We start from the raw sequence: 22,376 nt of genomic DNA, 5'->3' as shown, positions 1-22,376 counted from the left end.
CTGGCACTCGCAGAATTCCTCCAGGAGTATTTGTTTAACGTTGCAACCAGGGGTGTACACAGGTTGATTTTCTGGGATGGAGTGGGATGGGCAAGCATTTCTTCCGTCTCCAATCTCCCCACCCTTTCTGCTGCTGTTCCATCATACCTTTGCTTGCGGGGATGTGGAAGACATTATTTGCTGGAGCCTGGTGCCATGCTGCCTGAGGAGCAAGGAAGCAAGCAGGCTGCTCCAGCCTGCAGTGCTAGAATTTCCATGCGTGCCCAGTTAAATTGCATGAACTGAGCATGCACGGAAGTGTCGGCATCGGCACCTGGAGCACTTTGCTGGCTTCCTGTTGCTCAGCCAGTACGGGCAAAGGGGTTCAGCAACAAATCTCTCACTTTGGTGCTGCAGTTTTATAGGGTGTCTGAACACCAAGGTGGAGGGAGCAGTTTGCATGATTTTAACTGTTGCTCTTTTGAAATTACACCTTGCGCCTTTGTTTAGGGTTGTAACTAGAGAGTACATTGGAAATGTAGAACATATGACAACTTTTTTGTGCTGAAACAATTTCTCTGACCTCCTCTGTAAATGTCTTTTACAAAGACATCCATGATCTTCTGGTCTAAATATCTCCTTATATGACAGTTGCTCCTTCTATATCAAATTGAGGCCTTTCACTTTTAAAGTGAGTAGCTGAATTCCCAACTTAGGGGAAATAAGGATGTGATCTATCAATTCCCTGCTATCCATTTGCACTGTATACACACTGTACTAGTCCCCACTTCTTACTGATCTCCCCACCCTCATCAACCCCCATTTCATTGGTATTCCTAACAGTTCCATTTTATTACCTGCTGACTCCCTCAACTCCATGACTTTTCCACAGCTTGTTCCCATTTAACAGCCACTTATACTACAGCTGCTTTTTCCATAGTCTAAATGTAATCATCTATAAATTCATGCTGCCTCATCCTGTTCCATATAATTGGTGATACATACAAAGGTCTAGGAAAGGCCCTTCCCATTAAGTGGTTTTCTTTACCTTTGCTGCACACATGACTTTCTCTTTAAGGCCAAAATATTCCTTGCTTTGTTGTCTTTCTGCGGCCCCCAGAGCCCTATGACCCCTGGCCAATTTAATTTGTACAGCATCTACTGGCCAGCCTGTTGATAGGGAATGGATGATTCACTGTACTACTTCCATTGCATTCCAGTACTCTTCAGGGTCTGATACTCCCCACAAACAAATGTTAACAGTGTCACAACCTATTTGCTAGGTCTTATACTGAAAGTTGCTCCTAGATCTGCTGCTGTTGTATACACATGGCCTCTCCATGTTCACCTGCTTTTTTTTTTTTTTTTTTTTGATCCACTATCTCCCCTCTGTGATGATCTAGCTTGGTCATATGAATATGGAGCTCACCCAGTACCATTTGGATCTTGGAATGGACTGCTGTGATATCATCATTTAGGTCCACAAGCCACCCTTTCAGCTCAAGGTGGAGGAATGGATCATTCAGGGCCATCTTGGGCCTCCAGGAGCTCCCTTGCAGTCAGGCAGCTAGGGTATGGAAAACCATCTCTGATTTTTGGTCTGCTCCCCAGTGCATAAAAATCTCTGAAATAGGAAGCTTTCGTTCGATTTGCATTACTTCTAAACTTTGGATTCTACTTCCTCAACCTCTCTGGTAAGTATGGTAACTTAAAGTAATATAGAGCTTATAATTGCCAAAGCCCTGGGTTCCTTCTTTTTAGAGCCAGAGCTTTGTACTCGGGCAACCATTTCCTGGTGTGGCATCACCAGGATCCCTTCTGGTAAGCTTGCGACTTACTGGATGACTTAGCAAGCCAGCTGGCCACTCTTGGTAAGATTTACCACAGTTCACATGTACTTTTCCATTTGGAGATAATGCCTCGCAAAGCTTTAGAAATGACTTTATAACCATTTCCAGCCTGATATTTCATTAACATTTTTTTCTGATCTCTTTTGGAAATTACTTTGAACACTTCTTGCTGAAACTCTGTGGTGATTACTTCACTCATGGTAAAGTTCAAATATTCCTTCCCTCCCTTTTACTAAGCCAAGGTAGAGATTCTACTGCAGCCTGGATTACTAAATGCTCCAATGCTCATAGAATTCCTATGAGTGTTGGAGCATTTAGCGCATTTAGCGCTCTGTACTTTGGTAGAAACCTCTACTGCGGCTTAGTAAAAGAAGGCTATAGTAAGGTTTAGGTTCAGCAGGGCTATAGTTAAACCTGGTTGTATTCAATTGAATCTAATTACCAATTTCAATTTCTATTGGTTGAGTAACTAAGGGGGCAGATAAGTAATATGGGTGTTGGATAAATGTCCCTTAAATCAAAACTTGTATTATGTGCTTATTCAAGTTTCTTTTGTCTAATATTAAAACTCAAAAACCATCCAGGGTGACCTATATGCAATAATGGGGGAAATTGTGGTGGTGGGGGACTTATGTTTTCAATCATGGATGCTTAAGGGCCTTGGTTTTCAGCATAAACCAAATTTCATTTTAATTTGATCATGTACAGATAACAGCTGTCTTTTAAAACTTGAAACTGCCACCCTGGCTCCAGCACTACTGCTCCAGAAGAAGAAGCTAAAGGAAGTGCAGAGATTGCTGACTCTCAGTTTTACTCAGCTGTAAGTGCTTGGAGCCAAAATATTGTACTGTTCCTGTTCTGATTGACCAGAATCTTGGAACTATGGCCAGGATTCATTAAACCTCCAAAGCGTGTGCGATCCGTTTCCGTTTGCATGCCGGCCGACTGATTCAGTAAAGGCCTGCATGAAAATGAGGACGATCGTTAGCACGCCCCCTACCCACGGCCAGAGCGATCCCCACTCATGCGCACACCCTGACAGTAGTGACAGGAGAAGCAGCCTCCTGTCACTGCTGTCAGGGCTCAGCCAGATATCGCTGACTCTCCTACTTTCTGCCGCCGTTCCTTGGAGTGCAAGCCCGTGGTTTTAAAGCGGGCCTGTACTGCGAAGAACGGTGGCAGAGAGCAGGAGAATTCGGGAGCAGGCAAGAGAGATCTGCCCTCCCCCCCCCAGGCCACAATCTCTCCTGCCTGCCCTGCTCTACGTGCCCTCCCCCCTTTCCCCCCGGGAGAAAAAAGCAGAAGGGATACTAACTCCCTCCTGCCATCATGTTAAAACAGAATTTTAAAAAAGCAGCACAGCAGTCCCCCCCCGACCGGCACAGCCTACCCCCGACACCAAAGTTGGGAGCAGGAGGAATGCTCGGTCCCTCCTGCTCCTAGGCCTACCACCCTCTGCCCGGTCCTGGTCGGGTCCGGCCTACCCACCCACCCCGGTACCTGTAAAATTGTTGGGAGCAGGAGGGGTGTCCGGTCCCTCCTGCTCCTTGGGCAAGGCTCCCTCAACATCTTCAGGAGCAGGAGGGGTGCCTGAACCCTCCTCCTGCTCCTATACACAGGCAATTATCTTCGGGAGCAGGAGCAAACTCCTCCTGCTCCTACTCTCCTGCCCTGCTCCGCCCAATAATGGCCTTAGGCCCCGCCCCGGCACATAATCTGATGCATGAGGAGAGGCCTAAGGTACTGATTGGCTGAGGTGCCTCAGGCTCCTCCCTTTGGAGGGGCCGGGGCACCTCAGCCAATCAGGGACTTCCTTAGGAAAGAGTCTAGGGAAGTCCCTGATTAGCCAAAACAGGACCAGGGTGGGAGGCCTAGGAGCAGGAGGGACCAAGCACCCCTCCTGCTCCCAACTTTGGTGTTGGGGGTGGGCCGGAGGGAGTTGGTATTCCTCCTGCTTTTTTCTCCGGGGGGGGGGGGGCAGCAGAGCAGGGCAGGCAGGAGAGATCGTGACCTGAGGGGTGTCGGGCAGATCTCTCCTGCTCTCTGCTGCCCTTCCCCGCAGTGCAGCCCCGCTTTAAACCTGCAGGCTTGCACTGCAGGGAAGACGGCAGAGAGTAGGGGCTCAGGACAGAAAGCAGGGCTGGAAGATCGGGGTGAGCAGGCAGGAGACACAGGGCAGAGCAGGGCTTCTATGGAGCTGGAGAGTCGAAAAAATGTTTTCGACTGGTTTCCAGCAGTCACTTCTTGGGTTGAGCGGCCAGCCCAGTCGGATGTGAAATTTTGGGTAATGAATTGGGACGCTGTCCAATTTGCATGCATTTCACCTCATTTGCATGCATGGATTCCAAGCGGATTGCAGGGGAGGTAAGTGAATTAGGCCAGATGGAAATTTGATAGTAAAGTGGTCGCAAACCGATCGGTACACGATCAGTTTGGTTAGTGAATATAGCCCTATGTGTCTTTCTATTACAATTGGTGTATCATTCTGGACAGTAGAGTATTCTCCCCATGCTTGTGAGCTTTGCAGAAGGAATCTTCTCCAGGTTTTCAACTCCTTCTCCTCCTAGAGGGCTCTGCTACCCCCTTCAGTTTTTCCTTTGCATGTTTGCCTGATCTGCTCTGTATATTTCTTTATTATTTTCGGGGGGTTTGTGGCTTTCGGTGCACTAGAGCTCCCCAGTGTAGGGGAAAGCTCTGCCTGCATGGAGAAGAAGCAGATTTGGGTCTGCAGCTGGCAGGTTAGTTCCTTGGGGACTTGTTTGGCTAGTCTGCAGAAAACATTTTAGAGTTCAGTCCTTATCTCTAGTAGCTTAACTCACCTGATTTGCAGGGGCTTGAGTGCAGGCTGTTAGGCATCCACAGGGGACTCGGCAGGGCTCTTCAGGGTGCTGTCTGTGATTTTTGCCTCCTTCCCTCCCTTCCCGTGTGCTATTCCATGGGGATTGAGGATCAGTCCTACTTCGGTCTGAATGGCAGCCTGAAGATCGCAGCATTTGGAGTGCTGGCTGATTATTATTATTACTACTACTATTAATTATTTCTATAGCGCTACCAGACGCATGCAGCGCTGCACAGAGTCACAAAGAATAAGAAAACAGTCCCTGCTCGAAAGAGTATACATTCTAAACAGGCAAGACAGACAAACAGGATGTCATGGATACAGTTAAGGGGAATGGTTAATCAGCGGCTGGGTTGAAGGGCAGAGGAATAGGGTTAAGGATTGAATGCTGTATCAAAAAGGTGCAGGGATTTTTCTCCCAGATCCAGCTACTAGTTAGAGCTGAGGCAGGCTGCAGCACCTTCAGAGCACATGTCGCAGTGAGTAAGGCTATTACAGCCTATGGGCAAAATTGGAGGGTGTAGTCTGAAAATATTATTTAGAAGTTTCAGTGTATCCTATAGGGCCCCCATTTCTAAAATCTTGTTTTCAGACATGTTTTACTTTTAGTTAATCCACTTAAAATGGCCTTTAAATTTATCAATTTAAATCTATTGTTAGGGTTAAAACTCAAAATATACCTCAAACAAACCCAACATTTATAAAGTACTTCACCATGTGATGTCTATAGCTTTCAAACATCCACTACTAATGCTCAAATAATTTTATTTGTCTTATTATGATAGAATAAAGGCCTCAGACACACCTCCTCCACCTTTGATAAAAATTCATATCCAGTGGAACTATTGGTGTATGGTATTCCTCATTGGCCTAGATTCGTTCAACCTTTTAGTTAAGGCATTTTTGAGCTGTATTTTTGTGCCAAAATGCTGCTGTGGTGGTTATCTTGAATTTCCTGAATTTTTTTCACCTCATTTTGCCTCAAAATTGGTAGGGATGATGTTCTCAGTCTTTTACCCCTAATTTATTTCAGATTTGCGCAGGATGGACACTGAAGGAGCGCCCTTGTGCTACATGCTGCATAGCACATGAAGGAGAGGCGGGAGCATCGGGCTTAGCCTCTTCTTTGGTCTCTAGGGCTGAGGAACCTTTGGGGGCCTGTTTACCGGAAGAAATTTCCTCCTGGAGCTCTAGACTAGCAGCCTACCTAAGCGTAAGAGTAAGGAAGCCACGGAGCCTGAGAAACAGACATAAGGTGGAGTTACCTAGAAGGGAACTCACTGCTGACTAGTAAAGCCATTTCTTCTGAATTTGTTAGTTTGATGTGGATAGTTAGGATTTTCATATGAGGTCTGACAGCGAGCCAGGGGTCACACAAGGAGGCTTTGACTCCCAGGGTGCATCGGTGTCATTGGAAGAAGCCTTCCAGGATCCTTTGGACCTTTCAGACAGGGAGGGAGGGATCAGTCTTTATGCCCTTGTTGTTGCAGGGCGACTCTTCCCTGCTGGGTGAGAGAGGGTCGTAAGCGGGAGCAAGTACGCAGGAAGCAGTGGTGGTACTTGACCAAATGGAGGATCCCATAGTAGGCTGACTATTCAAACCTTTAGTTCTATTACTCATTGCTGACTTCCTGTGGAAGTTATACTCCCAGCAGGTCCCTTCCACTGAATGCTCTATCCGATTGCCAGGCAAAAGATGTGGGCTACGCTCGTGCTACGCTCGTACTCCACTCAATATGAGCACAGCTCACATCTTTTCCCTGGCAATTGGATTTGAGTGTTTGTCATAGAGCACTGGGATGCTCCTGAAGGCTCTTTGAAGGTAGCCAAAACAATGACTAGGCAGTTTCCTAATGCATAGGTGTGTCAGCAGATGTTCACCTAGCCCAGGGGTAGGCAATTCCGGTGCTCGAGAATTGGAGCTAGGTCAGGTTTTCAGGATATCCACAATAAATATGCATGAGACAGATTTGCATCTCAAGGAGGCAGTGCATGCAGATCCATCTCATACATATTCATTGTGGATATCCTGAAACCTGACCTGGCCTAAGATGGATTCCGTAGTTGCTCAGGTAACCAAGCCTACATCCCTATCAAGTGAGGGAGACATGGTATTAAAAGATATGCAGGATTTTAGAGTGGATGTGGTCCTAAAAAAGTAGTTCAAAGCTTTGGCCTTGGGGATCAAAGCAAATGCAGCAGCCTCTTTTGTGGCACTCAATTGCCTTTACCCCAGCTTATGCTAGCAGGAGTGAGTTATGTGGCCGATGCTCTCTGTGACATCATCAGTCATAACCAAAGTCTTGGCTTATTCAGTTTTAGCCCGCTGAATGCTCTGGGTCAGACAATGGGCTTGAAATTCCACCTTTAAGGCTACTCTCAACAAACTCCCTTTGAAAGGACAGATGTCGTTCGGAGAGGGTTTGGATGATCTGATGGTTAGCGTGGCAGATTTCTGGCCAAAATCTCCGCTGGGCAGCAGACTGAGAACCTCAAAGGTTTGAAGGGGGGGGGGGGGGAGGGGGTTCTAATTTTTGTAATTCCAGGCGCTTTCAACAGTTTTTGGGTGAAACCTCATCTCTGAGATCTTATCAGGGCTCAAGACAGAGATTCACAGGGCTTAGGTGAAGCCAAGTTGCCAGTCCTTGCCCCACTTTGTCTTCCAAGAAGGTGCAATATTGCCAGGTCTGAATTTTTCTCCCCGAGGATATGAGAAAGACTATTGGCATTTGTGGAGGTCTGGGAACAGATCTCGTCAGACCTCTGGGTTCATTTGGGGAGGATACAAGCTAGAGTTTGCCCATCCCCTAACAGACTGGTTTTTGGATTCACTGTTGGGGTGCCTAGAAAAGTCATACAGTGTCTTAGCAACAGTACAGAGACTTGTAGACATTCAGGCCATAGAACCAGTGTCACCACACATCAACAAGGCCCATTCACGTGAAAATTATGCAGTCAGTCATTGCAATGGAATTTCTAGCTTCCCTAGACTTGACAGAAGCCTTACGTATACATCGCCATATTTCTGGAACACAGGAGATTCCATGTTTTAGAGAGACATCAGTTCTCTGAGATTCCCCTTTGGGTTGGCATCAGTACCCTGCATATTCAGCAAGGTAATGGTGGTGGTAGTAGTGCATCTCCGCAGGGTAGGGTTGCAAATGCACCCATATCGGGACAACTGGCTGATCAGAGCTCCATTGTTCTCAGAAGAGGAACAAGCAGTGGCTCAAGTGGTCCATGTCTTGCAGAGCCTGGGATGGATAATGAATTTTCAAAAGAGTCAACTGGTTCCATCCCAATCCCTGGAATACCTGGGAGTTCTGTTCAACAGTGCAGAAGATCAGGTCTATCTTCCAAAGGAACGCAAACAAAAGCTTTGCACTCAAATAGCGGGCAAGATGGCCAAGCCAGTCCCTTCTGCTTTGCACTACCTTCAAGTACTAGGCTCCATGGCAGCCACTATAGATGCGGTCACAAGGTTTCCATAGACGGGCTCCCTTCAAATGACTCTTCCATGGACTCCGGAATCCCACTGCATTGCGTGTTGGTGGCTCTGTCCACAGTCATTATTACAGGGAATGCTGCTCAGGATAACTTCATGAGTAATTCTCAAAATGGATGCCAGCTTGTTCATCTGGGAAAGCCATTGCAACAGACAAGGAATATGGTCGGACTCTCGGAGAAAATGGTCCATCAACAAACTGGAGTTGTTTGATGTTACAGAAGCTGAAGAAGTCTGGAAGGACAGGCAGTCTGAATTTTCTCAGACAATTCTACAGTGGTGGCATGTTGGTCGTCAAGGAGGCACTAAGAGTGCGCAGCTGAGCCTGGAAGTCTACTTATTCTGTGGGCAGAGCTACGCCTACTGGAGATCTCCAAGATACATGTAGCAGGAGTGTACAATGTCTAGGTCAACTTCCTCAGCAAGCAGACCTTATACCCAGGAGAATACCTAGGCATTATCTGCAGCAGTGTTCAATCCATCATTCTTCAATGGGGTCGGCCAACTTATGATGGCTACAGTGAGGAACAAAAAGGTGGACCATTTCTTCAGTCGAAGATCCAAGCCCAGAAGCAAAGGCCCGGACATCCTAGTCCAATCGTGGCCAAAGAATGAGCTCTTGTATGTGTTCCCTCCATGGCCTGTGATAGGGTGAATCCTTCACAGAACAGCAAACCACCCAGGGAGAATGGTCCTCTTAGAATGGTCCTTATTGGCCATGCAGGCTGTGGTACATGGACCTTGTGTGTCTTCAGATGGGCAAAGTTCTTGTACTTGTAGGTACAACACAGTCTTCTAGCTCAGGGCTTAGTGGTCATAGAAGATCCGGATTGCTTTGCTCTTACGGCATGACTCTTGAGCACGCGGCATTAGAGCACAAAAGATACTCTGAGATAGTCATTGCTACTTTGCTCAGAGCCAAAAAGCCTGCAACGGTCTCTTCTTATGCTAAGGCATGGGAAACTTTCCAGCACTGATGCATTAAAGAGGAGGCGGACCCTTTCTTTGTTCTGATCCCCGTGTTAGCCTTCCTCCAGCCTGGCCTTGACAAGGGACTTACAGTGGCATCTCTGAGTCTAAGTAGCAGGACTCTCTTGTTTCAGGGCTTGAGAGTGTAAGGCTCCTTTGGAATCTCATCCAGACATTGCAGGATTCCTAAAGGGGGCAAGAAGCCTTGAACGGTCTCTATTTATGCTAAGGCATGGGAGACATTTCAACATTGATGCATGAAAGAGCAGGTGAAGCCATTTAGTGCTATGATCTCAGTAGTGTTAGCTTTTCTCCCAAGCAGGTTTTGACAAAGGCCTCATGGTGGCATCTTTCATTCAGACAAAGCCAGATTCCTAAAGGGGGCACTAAAGCTCAGACCACCGGTAAAACACCAGTTTTCATCGTGGAAGAGAGGTGGTGGAGATGAAAACTGTGATGGAATTCAAAAAAGCATAGGACGAACACAGAGGATCTCTAATTTAGAAAATAAATGGTATAAAACAAACTAAGGCCAGTACTGGGTGCCCTGTATATGGTGATTTGGTTGAGAATGAGCTGGAGAAGGCTTTGATTGAAGCTCCAGTAACAAGATGGTTAGGATAGGCTTGAGTGGGCTTCAGTAGCAAATCCAGCAGTGAGAACCTAAAGACCGTACAAGGCGGACTTCTATGATCTATTGCGCTGAAATATTAAAGACAATTTAAACATGAATGTATGAGGAGTGTGAATATTGGGTAGACTGGATGGCCATTCAGATCTTTATCTGCTGTCATTTACTATGTCATGTTTGCAAGGCCTTAGGCTCTGTTTGAGCCTATTCAGGAGGTGTCCTTGTTGGATCTTACATCAAGACCATTTTCTTTGTGGCCATTATGTCAGCGAGATGAGTCTTTGAGCTGCAGGCCCTGTCATTCAGGGACCCTTCCTCAAGGTCACAGAGGTGGGAGTTTCCTTGTGCTTGGTCCTGTCCTTTTTACTGAAAGTCATTTTGCTGTTTTAATGTTAATCGAGGTAGTCTTACCAGCGTTTCAGACCACAGGATCAAAGAAAAAGGTCCGGATTCAGAGAAAGCTGGATGTGAGGAGAGTCCTCTTACATTATCTGGAGGTTACCAATGAGTTCTGACTGTTGGACCATTTATTTGTGCTAACCAGCCAGGCTACCATTTCAAGATGGATATAGATAGCTATCTTGTCGGCATATATTGCCTATGGCAAGCAATTGCCAGTCTTCCTGAAAGCACATTCCACAAGAAGTGTAGACTTTCTGTGGGTGGAGATTTGGGCAATTTTGCGTGGGGAGATTTGTAGGGCTCATGTTCTCCAAGTCCTACAGAGCGGGTGTGGCAGCACAGGAGGACACTAACTTTGGGTCCTCAGTGTAATGAACAGTTGCAGAGTCCTGCCTTAGATTTTGGGGACTGCCTTTGTACATCCCTACTGTCCAGATTGACACATCTTTTGCACTAGAAAAAGAGATTAGGTTCTTACCTTGCTAATATCTTTTCTAGTATAGATAGGTGTGTCATTTTGGAACACCATCCTGTCAGTTATTTCTCTACCTGCCTAATGTCTCAGTCAGAAAGTGTGAGTCAAGACTGAGATTTTGATGTCAGGCAGACCTCAAGGGTATGAAGATTAATCTATTGCTATAACACATTGGGAGAATGTTTGAACTCCATAAATGTTTTTGATTGGTATGGCTATTTCGATGTTTCGATTGTTCAATTAAAATGTTTTTAACATGTTTTGTTATTCTTCAGAGCAGAAAGGATTTGTAGTTCGGGGAGTCTCCCTGTACCCCCTGTATTCCTATATAGGGATATCACGTGCAGTGTTCTCCCCAGGGCCTTTTAGCCGGGTGCTCCGCCCACCTAATTTAGATGACCGCCCAGCTGTCATCTATCGGGAATCCTGCAGCTGCCGCCGCTCAATGTAAACCCCCCCCCCTCAAAACCACCTCTCACCGGCTTGGAAATGCGAACTCATGCTTCGGGGCTCTAAGGTGTGTGTGCGGCTTCCCTTCTCTTCCCTCTGAAACCGGAAGTTACATCCGGGGGGGGGGGAAGAAGAGAAGGGAAGCCAGCACACACACCTTAGAGCCCCGAAGCATGAGTTCGCTGTGGGCTAAGGCAGGAGACTGGTCAACGACGGATGGAAGCTTACAACTCGCTGCCGGGTCCTGCCTACTTTCTGTTTCCGCGAAGGCAGGACCCGGCAATGAGGAAGGCCCGAAGCAAATTGTAAGTTTCCCTCCATCGCTGACGGATGTGTGAGTTGGGAGGGGCGGCTGGGCAGGGCTGATGCTGTCGATGCTCATCTCTCCGCCCTTGTTCTTGTTGCGCGGCCGGGGGCCGAAACAGTGTAGAGCTAGAGCTGGCCATGGACCGGGAACGGGCGTTGCTGGCTCAGCGGCGGCAGTTGCACGTGCTTTTCACACGCTAGGCAACAACAGCTCGCTGACGGTGCAAGGCTTTCGGCAGCTCCTGCTCAGCATCAGTTTGGGGCAAGTCAAGTCAAGTGGCTACCAGGGGAAGAGGAGGTGGAAGATGCCCGGTACCGGGGCTGGAACCACGGCGGCCATGACTCTGGCTGCCCGGCTCCTGTTGCCCACTGCAGCTTGCCCACAAGCCCCAAACCGCTAACCAGACATAACTATCCCAAGGCCGTTTACAGCCGGAGCCCCAGGAGGTGAGACACCGAGTGCCACTATGACTAAACTAATTCATTATTTGCCTGTGACTTTCTGGTATTTAGAATTAACTCTTTCCATTCAACCCTTGACTTTAAACACACAAGTCTGGAAGTCTAAGCACATTTATTTATTTATGTTTACAGGTATTTGGGACATAAAACATAGTGAAAGCTACTTCTGACCGGTGATAGGACAAAAGCGCGCGAGACTTCGGCGCGCCCACATTTCAGCACAGACAAATTGGCGCAAGACCCCAGCGCGCCGCCTAAAAAGTTACTTTTAAAGAGCTCTGATGGGGGTGGGGGGGGAACCTCCCCACTTTACTTCATATTTTTTGCGCTGCCGTTGGGGGGGGGTTTCATTATAGAGAAAACTGAACTTTTTCCTAAAAAAATCAGGAAAAAGTTAAGTTTACTCTATAATGGAGGGTTCCAACCCCACAACTCCCCCTAATGGCAGCGTGAACAGTATGAAGTAAACTGGGAGGGGGGTTCCCCACTCACACCCCGCGTCGGAGCTCTTTAAAAGTAACTTTTTAGGCGGCCTGCTGGAGTCTTGTGCTGATCTGTCTGCGCTGAAATGTTGGTGCGCTGAAGTCCCGCGCACGAATGACTATGAACCGTTGTGACCTTGCCCCCCTCCCCCCAAAAAAATGATTTTGCAGTGGGAGGGTCTTAACTGGTGTTATTTAATAGAGTAGGGACTGGATGCTTGAAGAATGTATGGTAGTCCTGGGTTTATTTTTTATTTTTTATTTTTTTTATACTTTATCTTTATTGAGTTTAAATTATATGATAACAGAATCATAATGAATGAAACAGTATCCACCTTACAGTACATAACATAAGAGAATATAAGGAAAATTTAACATTCTTTCTACTGTTAATTAGTCCACAATAATGAGGGAGAAGTATCACAAATCGGAGATTAATTAATTAATCCAACAAATTATAAGAAATTTAGGCTGACTGAAGTGGACCCAATTTACAAACTTGGAACATTTTCTTGGTTACAAATAGGGGTACTTGCAAGGATTACCTCCTTATCTACTATAAACCTCGATAACTGTGCAGATTCATAAAAGATATATTTAGCTCCCCTATAATTAACTAAGCATTTACAGGGGTATCTCAAAATAAATGTAGCTCCAATTTTTAACACCTGTGGTCTCAAGAGCAAAAACTGTTTCCTTTTTTTTGAGTTATCCTAGAAACATCTGGATACATTCTTATTTTTTGATTCAAAAACAAAACATCTTTATATTTAAAAAACAACTTCAAAAGCCATTCTCTATCTGAATCTAATGCTAGTTGTACAAAAAGTGTGGCAACCATTAATTCCTCTGATTCTGACTTCTCTAATAAGTTTGTTAAGTCCAATACATCTATTACTGGTTCTTGCTTGTCCTCCGGAGCCTTCTTCTTTCCCAAGGGAATATAATATATTTTTGAAATTGGTGGAAAAGAACTCTGTGGGACTTTTAGAATCTCCGAAAGATACCGTTTAAACATATCAAGAGCTGTAGTGGATATTAACTTTGGAAAATTAATCAGTCTCAAATTTTATCTCCGTACTACATTTTCAAGAACCTCCATCTTAAAATTGATATTATCATTATCCCTCATGAGGAGCTGATTTTGTGCTCCCAATATTTCCAACTTTTTTTCCTGCTCAAGTGATTTTTTTTCAATGTTCACCATAACTTCCAATTTTCTTTCATGTTCTAATGATTTTTCTTCCAATTTGCCCACTTTTTTTTGCAATTTTAAAGTCTCAGAAAGTATCCCTGCAGAATGAGTAGACAGAGTTTGCAATTGATTTCCCAGGGAAATCTGTAATGTTGAGATTACCTCCCAAATTGAGTTTAAATCCACCACTGAAGGCTTTTCTAGAGGAACTAGGAAACATTTAATATCCAAATCTTTAAGCTGCTCAGTACCTGTTTGAAAATTTAAAGGAAATGGTGATTCTTGCCATTCCTCCATTTTCCCCAAGACCTCCTGCGTTGGAAATGCTGTAGACCTTCTCCGGGCTGCCAGTTCTTCATTTTCCTCCTCCTCACAGCTCCCGGAAGTTACCGCCACGCTCTCTTCACTCTCCTCACCCTGCAAACACAGTTGAGGGAGTGGCTGCGCCGGCGTGTCTCGTTCCTCCGGAGAGAAGCTGACCGCCTCAAAGGAGGTGGAAGGGCTCTCCGAGACGCCCCCACCTTGCGCCGAGGACTCTCTCACCGGATCTCTTTGGGCCCGACGTTCGACGAACGCGTCCATAGGGCCAGGTAACTGCTGTAACTCGGGTTCAGTAGGAAAAACCCGAGTTTTGGACTTGCGCTTCACCATTACTAGGAAGATAGGCTCAGGAGCGTTCAGCCAAACAACTTCAGTCCGCCATCTTCATTTGACTCCTAGTCCTGGGTTTATTGATGCAGTTGCAGTGCTGTAGAGAAACACTTTTCTAGATTATACATCTTATTGTTTGGGGGTGTATTGGGGGAGGCTTATCCTTGCTTTTAAAGTTGGACTTATAAATGTATTTTGCATTATTATTATTTTTGTATTAATAGGATTTTTATAATTTTGACATTGGGGAGGAGTATTTTAATGGTTGTACAGTAGGGTTATGTGTACATGAAAAATGAATGGAAGAAATTGCATTACAATTAGTACTATTATAATGGGAGTGGGGTCAGGGACGGAGCTTGGACTGAGGTACTCAGTTGGTATTTGTTAGACTTAGGGGGGTACTTGGCTTGAAGAAGTTGAGAAACATTGGTCTCTAGGTGACTAGTATGGAGTTCACTAAGTAAGGGTCCCTTTTACAAAGCCACAGTAGCAATTCTCCCATGGCAAATGCACCAAAGTCCATTCAATTCCTATGGGCTTCAGTGCATTTGCTGTGGCAGAATTGCTATCGCAGCTTTGTATAAGGAGCCCTAAGGCAGGAACTACTGTCTCTGTGCTGTGTCTTAAAACACAGATTGCCGGGGATGCAAAGCATTAACTGATTCAACTTGAGTTTGAAGTACGGTAGTTTTGAAAGAAATGGAAGGTTTGATACTGGTCATTAGTTATTAGGAATAAGAGGATCTGCATTACTTTTTTTCAAGGGTGGCTTAAACGCTACTGGAACACTGCCTAAGTGTCAAACCTTAAAAAAGGAAGTCATATTGAGCGTTGGAAAATAATTAACTAATAAAAATCGTGCACATTTAGTGATCTTTTTACTAAGGCGTGCTAGCTATTTTTGCGCACACTAAACGCTAATGCATCCATAAACTATAATGGACACGTTAGCGTATAGCGTGTGTTAAAATGATTATAGCAAGCCTTAGTAAAAGTACCTTTTCATTTTCCCCACCACCAAATTTCCCCAGCCTGCCCCGCCCGGCTACTTTTTCATGCCACCCGGCTGGAAAAAATTTCTGGGGAGAACACTGACGTGCTTTGGTACAAAGTGAAGGGGTCAGCAGAGGTCTCTGGAGGAGGAATTGAAAACTTGAAGTGGATTTCTTCTGAATTCTCGTGAGCATGGGGAAAATACCTTACTGTCCAGAATGACACACCTATCTACTAGAAAAGATAAGAACTTAATCTCTTTGTCACATAGTTCTAAGGGGAAGATTCTCAAAATTTCACAATAAAATCCAATGGGCTGCTACTGAGGTCGCTATTGTAATGATTTCAAAAAGGTGAATCATTCTCAAAAGACCTCGCATGCAAATGAGGTTTACGGGTGTTCACGTAAGCTCGCTAAATTTACTTGAGATGAGTTGCTGGTGGTAGCGATCAACACATGCGCAGAACATACTTGCATATTTGAAAAACAAACAAACCACTGATCAGTAAGTAAGGCTACGACAGCTCAGATGGTCACAAATGTGACATAATGAGGTTAGAGAATTACTCGGCGATGATAGAGAATCATTTGGAGTGCTCATTTTAATATTAATGACCTCTTGTACTACATTTGCATGGCAGTATCGGAGACTACTAAGAAACTTGGAAAATAATAATAATAATTTTATTCTTATATACCACCAAAGTCATGAAAGTTCGAGGCGATTTACAACAAGATGTGCTGGACAATCAGCGAAGATTTTACACTATATTGTTATCAAATATAAGCAATGATGATTCGAGGCAGTTTACAACGAAAGGAGCTGAGCAAACAGCGAAGTGATCACAATACAGTCATCGAATACAACAAGAAGTGCTGGACAATCAGTGATGATTTTACACTATATTGTTATCAAATATATGCCATGATATTTCGAGGCAGTTACAACGGAAGGAGCTGGACAAACAGCGAAGTGGTCACAATACAAAGTCATCAAATACAAGCTTACAGAAAGGAAGAAAAGGAAATTTTATAAAAATTCTTAGGTTACAAATCGATTAAACAGATTCGTTTTTACAGATTTTCTAAAACTGAGGTAGGATGAGGAATGCGTGATAATTTTACCCAGCCATTTGCCTGCCTGGAAGGCGAGCGTTCTGTCTAGGAATCTTTAGTGGCAGGCCTTTATTGTCGGATAGGTGAACAGATGAATTCTACGTGTGAGCCTAATAGATCTATCCAGATTAATTTGGGAAACCAGGTACGTGGGGGCCAGACCAAATAATGATTTGTAACAAAGACAGAAAAATTCAAACAGAACTCGTGCTTCCAGGGGCAGCCAATGAAGTTTTTGATAATAGGGACTTATGAGTTCCCATTTCTTCAGCCCAAAAATCAGTCGAACTGCTGAATTCTGAATAACTCTGAGTCTTAAAATGTTTTTGTTTTTTTTTGAAGGATCCTAAGTAAATAATGTTGCAATAATTGAGCATGCTCAAGATGGAAGATTGAACCAATAGGCGGCATGATGCTGCATCAATGTATTTTCTGATGGTTCTGAGTTTCCATAGTATCGAGAAGCATTTTCTAACCAGTAAAAGAACACGGTAAGCCATTTTGATCCACCGCTAAAATACATGCACGCTAAAGTAGCTGGAACCGGTTTAGCAAGCATGTTAAAGACACATTTTAGTTTTGAGAATCTTTCCCTCACTGTCTGGAACCCAAAGAGCAGACCAAGAAGGGTAGGTGTGTGTGAAAGGAGTAACAGTGAGCAAAAGCACTTGTAGATGGTGGAGAGTGCCAGTGGTTCCCTTTGAAAGAAACAGCTATGGCTGTCAGTGTCCCCTTCTCAGAGAACTGTAGCTGAAAGAGAAATGCTTAAGGAACCAGACCTCTAATTTAAAAAGAGTACCCATTTGGTGCAAATGTTAATTGCAGTTCCTGGCTTTACTAAATAGTATACCAAAGCAAACAGGAAAGTGTTACTATTTGTCCACAAAAAATTCCAATATTTTTACCCTAGAAAAATGGTGTTACTTTTTTTTTCCACTTATTTTTCTTCTATCTTTTTATGTTCTTGAAATAAACACTGTATTCTTGGGAGTGTTTTGGTTGTTTGTTTAAAGGATGTTGATTTTTTGTCTCTTGCTCTGCTTGTGCATGATAAGTATTTCCTTGTTGGAAATGTGCAGCTCAGGTTATTTTGGCTGGTTCAGTTGCATAGATTTTTAGATAATTACCACCATGATTAAAACAGTATTTCAGTACATTTTATACAATTGTATTAATCAGTAAAGTAGACTATTGCATTTTATCTTATGAGGTGGAAAAATGTTATAATGAAGCTTTCAGGCAAGTATCTTGTTTGGAAACAAGTTTTTTCTTTCCCTTCTCTTGTGTATTTCATTGTAACTGTTCTGCAACATGTTTTTTTTATAAACCCTAGGATGGCAACCCCGCTGGTTTGTTCTAGATAATGGAATATTGTCCTACTATGATTCTCAAGATGATGTTTGCAAAGGCAGCAAAGGAAGCATCAAGATGGCAGTCTGTGAAATTAAAGGTAAAACTATTCTGTGGCTAAAGTGAATGAATAGAACAAATTTTATTTCAATACATATTTTTAAAATCATACAAGTGATTGATTTAAATTGGTAATGTGGGCTTTCTGAAGTTTTCCATTTTCAGTACGTAATAAGTACTTTCATGATCTATAACAGCTTCTATAACAGAATAGTATTGGACACAAGGGCTGAAAGTTTACATTGTACTCAGTTGAGAGACATAATACTGCTGAAGTAAATGATTTAAAGCAGTGTTTCTCAACTTCTTCAAGCCAAGTACGGTACCTCCTAAGTCTAACAAATATTAACCGAGTATCCCTGACCACCGACCGCCCAAGCTCCGTCCCAGCCCCAATCGTAATACTGTACCGTGTTTCCCTGAAAATAAGACACTGTCATATTAATTTTGGGCCCAAAAAAGGCAATAGGTTTTATTTCCTTTTTCTCTCCCACATGTGCAGCATCTTTCCTCCCCTCTCACCCATCTCTTTGTGCAATATCTTTCTTTCTATCTATCCCTCCCTCCATCCCATCCCCCTGTGCAGCAGAACCCTTGCAGCATCTTTTTATCCCTCCCATCTCCCCCCCGCCCCTGCTGACCCTTTCATCTCTCCCGTGAGCTGAAATACCTAGAAACAAACTACAGCATTGGCAGCACAGGCTGATTCATGGCCTGCCCTTCTCGCGCCCGGGCATTCCTCTGCCGCATCACTGATGTAATCAGCAACGCTGTATGGAACGGCCGGGCATGAGAAGGACAGGCTGCGATCCAGTCTGTGCTGCCGATTTTTGCCGTTTGTTTCCAGGTATTTTGACTTGCGGTCAGGGTTGCTTGGGAGGTAGAGATGGAAGGGTTGGCGGGGGAAGCGCTGCTGCCGGCAATTAGGGCTTATTTTCGGGGGTAGGACTTATATCAGTGGTTCCCAAGCCTGTCCTGGGGGACCCCCCAGCCAGTCAGGTTTTCAAGATATCCCTAATGAATATACATGAGAGAGATTTGCATACCTGTCACTTCCATTCTCTCATGCATATTCATTAGGGATATCTTGAAAACTTGACTGGTTGGGGGTCCCCCAGGACAGGTTTGGGAACCACTGGCTTATATTAAGACCTACCCTGAAAATCATGTTTGGGTATATTTTCGGGGTAGGTCTTACTTTCGGGGAAACATGGTAGTACTAATTGTAATGCAGTTTCTTCCATTCATTTTTCATATACACACAATATAATCTTAATAGTGCTGCCTGATTCAGGAAAAAAATTTCGATTCGATTCAGCCTACTGAATTGGTTTTTCGATTCGATTTGATTTTCCTGCCCAATTGGGTGTTGTTGTGTTTTTTTTTTTTTTTTTTTCAAACATCCTGGTGGGTTTATTTTATAGCCTCTTCACCCCCTTTGCCTTCTCCTAACCACACTGGCGCTGTGGTGTAAACAAAATAAACAAACAAAAAACACTTTTCCTCTTTCTCTCTTAAATCCTAGCCCACGTTTGTGGTCTAACACCAGCTCTGGCAGGATACACGTTTCAAATCTGACATGGTGTAATCACAAAATGGAAAATAAAATTAGTTTTTCTACCTTTTGTTGTCTGGTCATTATTCAAATCTTGTTGGTCCCAGGCTCTGGTTGTCTTCTGACAACTTGCTTGCCAGGGTCTCCTTCTTTCTTTCTTTCTGCATGCTAACCATCCATCTGCCATCTCTGTCCTCCCCTTCCGTTTCCCTTCCCTCCCCCGGATGTCTGGCATCTTTCCTTTTTTTTGTCTCCCTCCACAGATCCACCTTTTCTTAACTACCCTTTCATCCAGCATCTCTCCCTCCTTCCCCACCACCCCAGGGTCCACCATCTCTTCTTTTCTTTTCCCAACTACCCTCCTATCCAGTATCTCTAACCACCCCCCCCCCACATCATCCCTAGTGTCCAACTTCTCTCCCTTTCTGTTCTTTCCCTCCCTAAATCCCATTGTCCATTATCTCTCTCCCTCTCCTCTATTTTTAGACCCATTATTTCTTCCCCTCCAAAGTCCGGCATATGCACGTCTATTTGAACCCCCCTTCCCTCCCTCCATGTACTTCTACACCAGGGCCCCCCTTCCCTGAAAGTCTGTCCCCCCCTGAAGGCCTGCACCTCCCCCCTGAAGGCCTGTATCCCCATCTCTGAAGGCCTGTCCCCCCCCCCTTGAAGGCCTATGCCACCATCCCTGGGTTGTCCCCACCCCCACCCTTAAAGGCCTGTTCCCCCCTTATAGGCCTGCACCCCTCCAAGGCCTGTCCCACCCCCTGAAGGACTGCTCCCCCCCCGAAGTGTAGTGTTATTTCTAGCTTTGCTTCCGTGAAAACTCATAGAAGAATATTGTATACAAAAATAGAAATGATGCATGACATTGTTGTGTTCGAGTACATCTGCCTTTTTGTAATCGAAAATGTATTAGCCATTTTGAATACTCCTAATAACTGTTCCAGTGCAATAAGTGTGTCATTCTGGACAAGCGGGTAATCTCCCCATGGATGTGAGCCCTGCAGAAGGAATCTACTCCGAATTTTTTTCTGTAACCTCCCCTACTTCAGAGAGCTCTACTGCCACCTACAGTTTTTCCCTTCTGCATGGGAGCCTGAAAGAGTTTCTGTTCTGCTCTTTATTTTATTTGAGTTCTTTTCAGGAGCTTCTTCATTTTTTTGGTGCTTGATGCTTCCCTGTTTCAGGTTTCAGCTCTGCCTGCATGGAGAAAAAGCAGACTGGGGTCTGCAGCTGACAGGCTAATCCCTTGTTGTTACCTGTTAGCCAGCCTGCAGAAGCATTTTTGGAGCTCTGAACCATCCCCAGTCAACGTAGCTAACCTGTTGCATGGCAGGGTTTGAGCACAGTCTGTTAGGCATCCGTAGGAGGCTCAGCAGTGTCTCATAGGGTGCTGGCTGCGTTTTCGCTCCCACCCCCTTTCAGTTGTGCGCATCCATCGATCTGTGGGTGTTGGGGCTCAGTCAAATACTGCGTCCGACTGGCAGCCTGAAGATTCAGCGTTGGGAGAGCATGTTCTGGATGAGGCAGTTATTTCTCCTTTTCCAGCTACCTTTGGGGAGCTGAGGCAGGCTGCAGTACATTACTAACACAGGTCACAATGATTAAGGCTGTTACAACCTGTGAGTTGAATCCGGGAGGAGGGGGGTTTCATAAATTTGAAATTTAAGGATTTCTGCATGTTTCCTGCTGTTCCCCACCCCTAAAATTCAAAAATCACTGTTTTTTGTTTATTTGGCTGTTTTGTTAAGTATTTTTTGGTGCCAAAAGTCTGTCAGCAGCCAACTTGAATTTTAGCTTATATATACTGTATATATATTTTTTTCAACAGTCTCCTACAGCTTCAAAGCTACTCGTTTGGCCTCAAAACTGGTTGGGATGGAATCTTTTTACTCTATTACCCCTAGTACATGTTTTTGTTTTTTTGTTTTGGGGAGTGGGATGAGAGGCTTCATATTTTTCTGATAATCTCTCCATTTTTTTTTTCATTCCAGCATTATCTTGATAAAACTTTCTGCATTTATACTCTTATATTGGTTACATGAGTCATATCAAAGGGAATAGCCTAACTTTCTGGACAATAGTTGGTTGACTTAAAATCTCTTTTTGTCTGATTAAATAGTTTATGCACATCAAACCTATAAACATAGTTAACTTTCTCAGCTATGTGAAAAAAATTGAAATGCACTCAGTTTGCCAAAAATAGTATACTTTTTTTTTCTCTTTACTATTAGTGCATCCGACAGACAACACAAGAATGGAGTTGATAATTCCTGGAGAGCAGCATTTCTACATGAGAGCAGTGAATGCTGCCGAAAGGCAGAGGTGGCTGGTAGCACTGGGAAGTTCTAAAGCTTGTCTGGCAGATACAAGAACAAAAAAAGAAAAAGGTATTTCAAGGAATGTTCGGTATCAACTACTTGAAAGTCAAAAATGCATTTTTTGTAGCTGTTTTTTTTTTTTCTTCCTTTTTTGTAGCTATTTTCAGTTATTGGACTAAAGTAGACTCCTTTTCCTTTGGAGAAAGAGTAAGACCTTGAGAGATACAAAGCATAAGTTGTAAAGTGCATGATAAAAGCATGACACACACAAGCTTGTATTTCTGTGGACCTCCAGACATGGCCCTGAGCTCAGGGAAGATGATATGAAGTTGATGTGGAGCTGGAGAGGAGGAGAGATGCCAGCAGTGACACTTGCGTACATGACATGTTTCTTCAATCCCTGGTGGCACACAGTTTGCGATACACTGTTCTATAGGCTGGATGTGGTAGCACACGAGAATTCCACTTTTGGATCCTCAGTACTGAAAACAGGCTTCTCTCCCACCCAGGGCTTCAGGGACTGCTTAAGTATGTCCCTAAGGTTCAGCATACCAGGTCTTACCTTGATAATATATTTTCCAGTAGATAGGAATGAAATGCTGAAACTCTGCCTGATAATTTCTGATGCATCTGTTTCTGTCTTTGTTTCATGGTCCTCTCCATAGCTAAGACTTTTCTGCCAGTCGGACTATGGGTTCAGAATCGGTTTATAAATAGAATCTCAGGAAATAATTGAGCTCCACTATTATTCAAGCTATTGCTTTTATCTGATGTGTTT

At 44.4% G+C, this 22,376-nt stretch overlaps 1 protein-coding gene across 3 annotated transcripts in view; it reads left to right on the top strand.

Annotated features, from left to right (window-relative positions):
• The window catches only part of PLEKHA3 (pleckstrin homology domain containing A3), a 71,228-nt gene that overhangs the window by 5,112 nt on the left and 43,740 nt on the right, over positions 1-22,376 (top strand). For 2 of the 3 annotated variants that reach the window (XM_033946466.1, XM_033946467.1), the window contains exons 2-3: positions 17,643-17,759; positions 21,512-21,667. In XM_033946466.1, the coding sequence (XP_033802357.1) occupies positions 17,643-17,759; positions 21,512-21,667 (273 nt within the window). Of the gene's footprint in view, positions 1-2,537; positions 2,650-17,642; positions 17,760-21,511; positions 21,668-22,376 lie in introns of all 3 variants that reach the window. The other variant, XM_033946468.1, reaches the window with a different exon arrangement.

The sequence above is a fragment of the Geotrypetes seraphini genome, chromosome 5 (genome assembly GCF_902459505.1).
Source record: "Geotrypetes seraphini chromosome 5, aGeoSer1.1, whole genome shotgun sequence".
In the NCBI taxonomy this organism is placed as follows: domain Eukaryota; kingdom Metazoa; phylum Chordata; class Amphibia; order Gymnophiona; family Dermophiidae; genus Geotrypetes; species Geotrypetes seraphini.
This window is presented reverse-complemented; position numbering and strand designations above follow the sequence as displayed.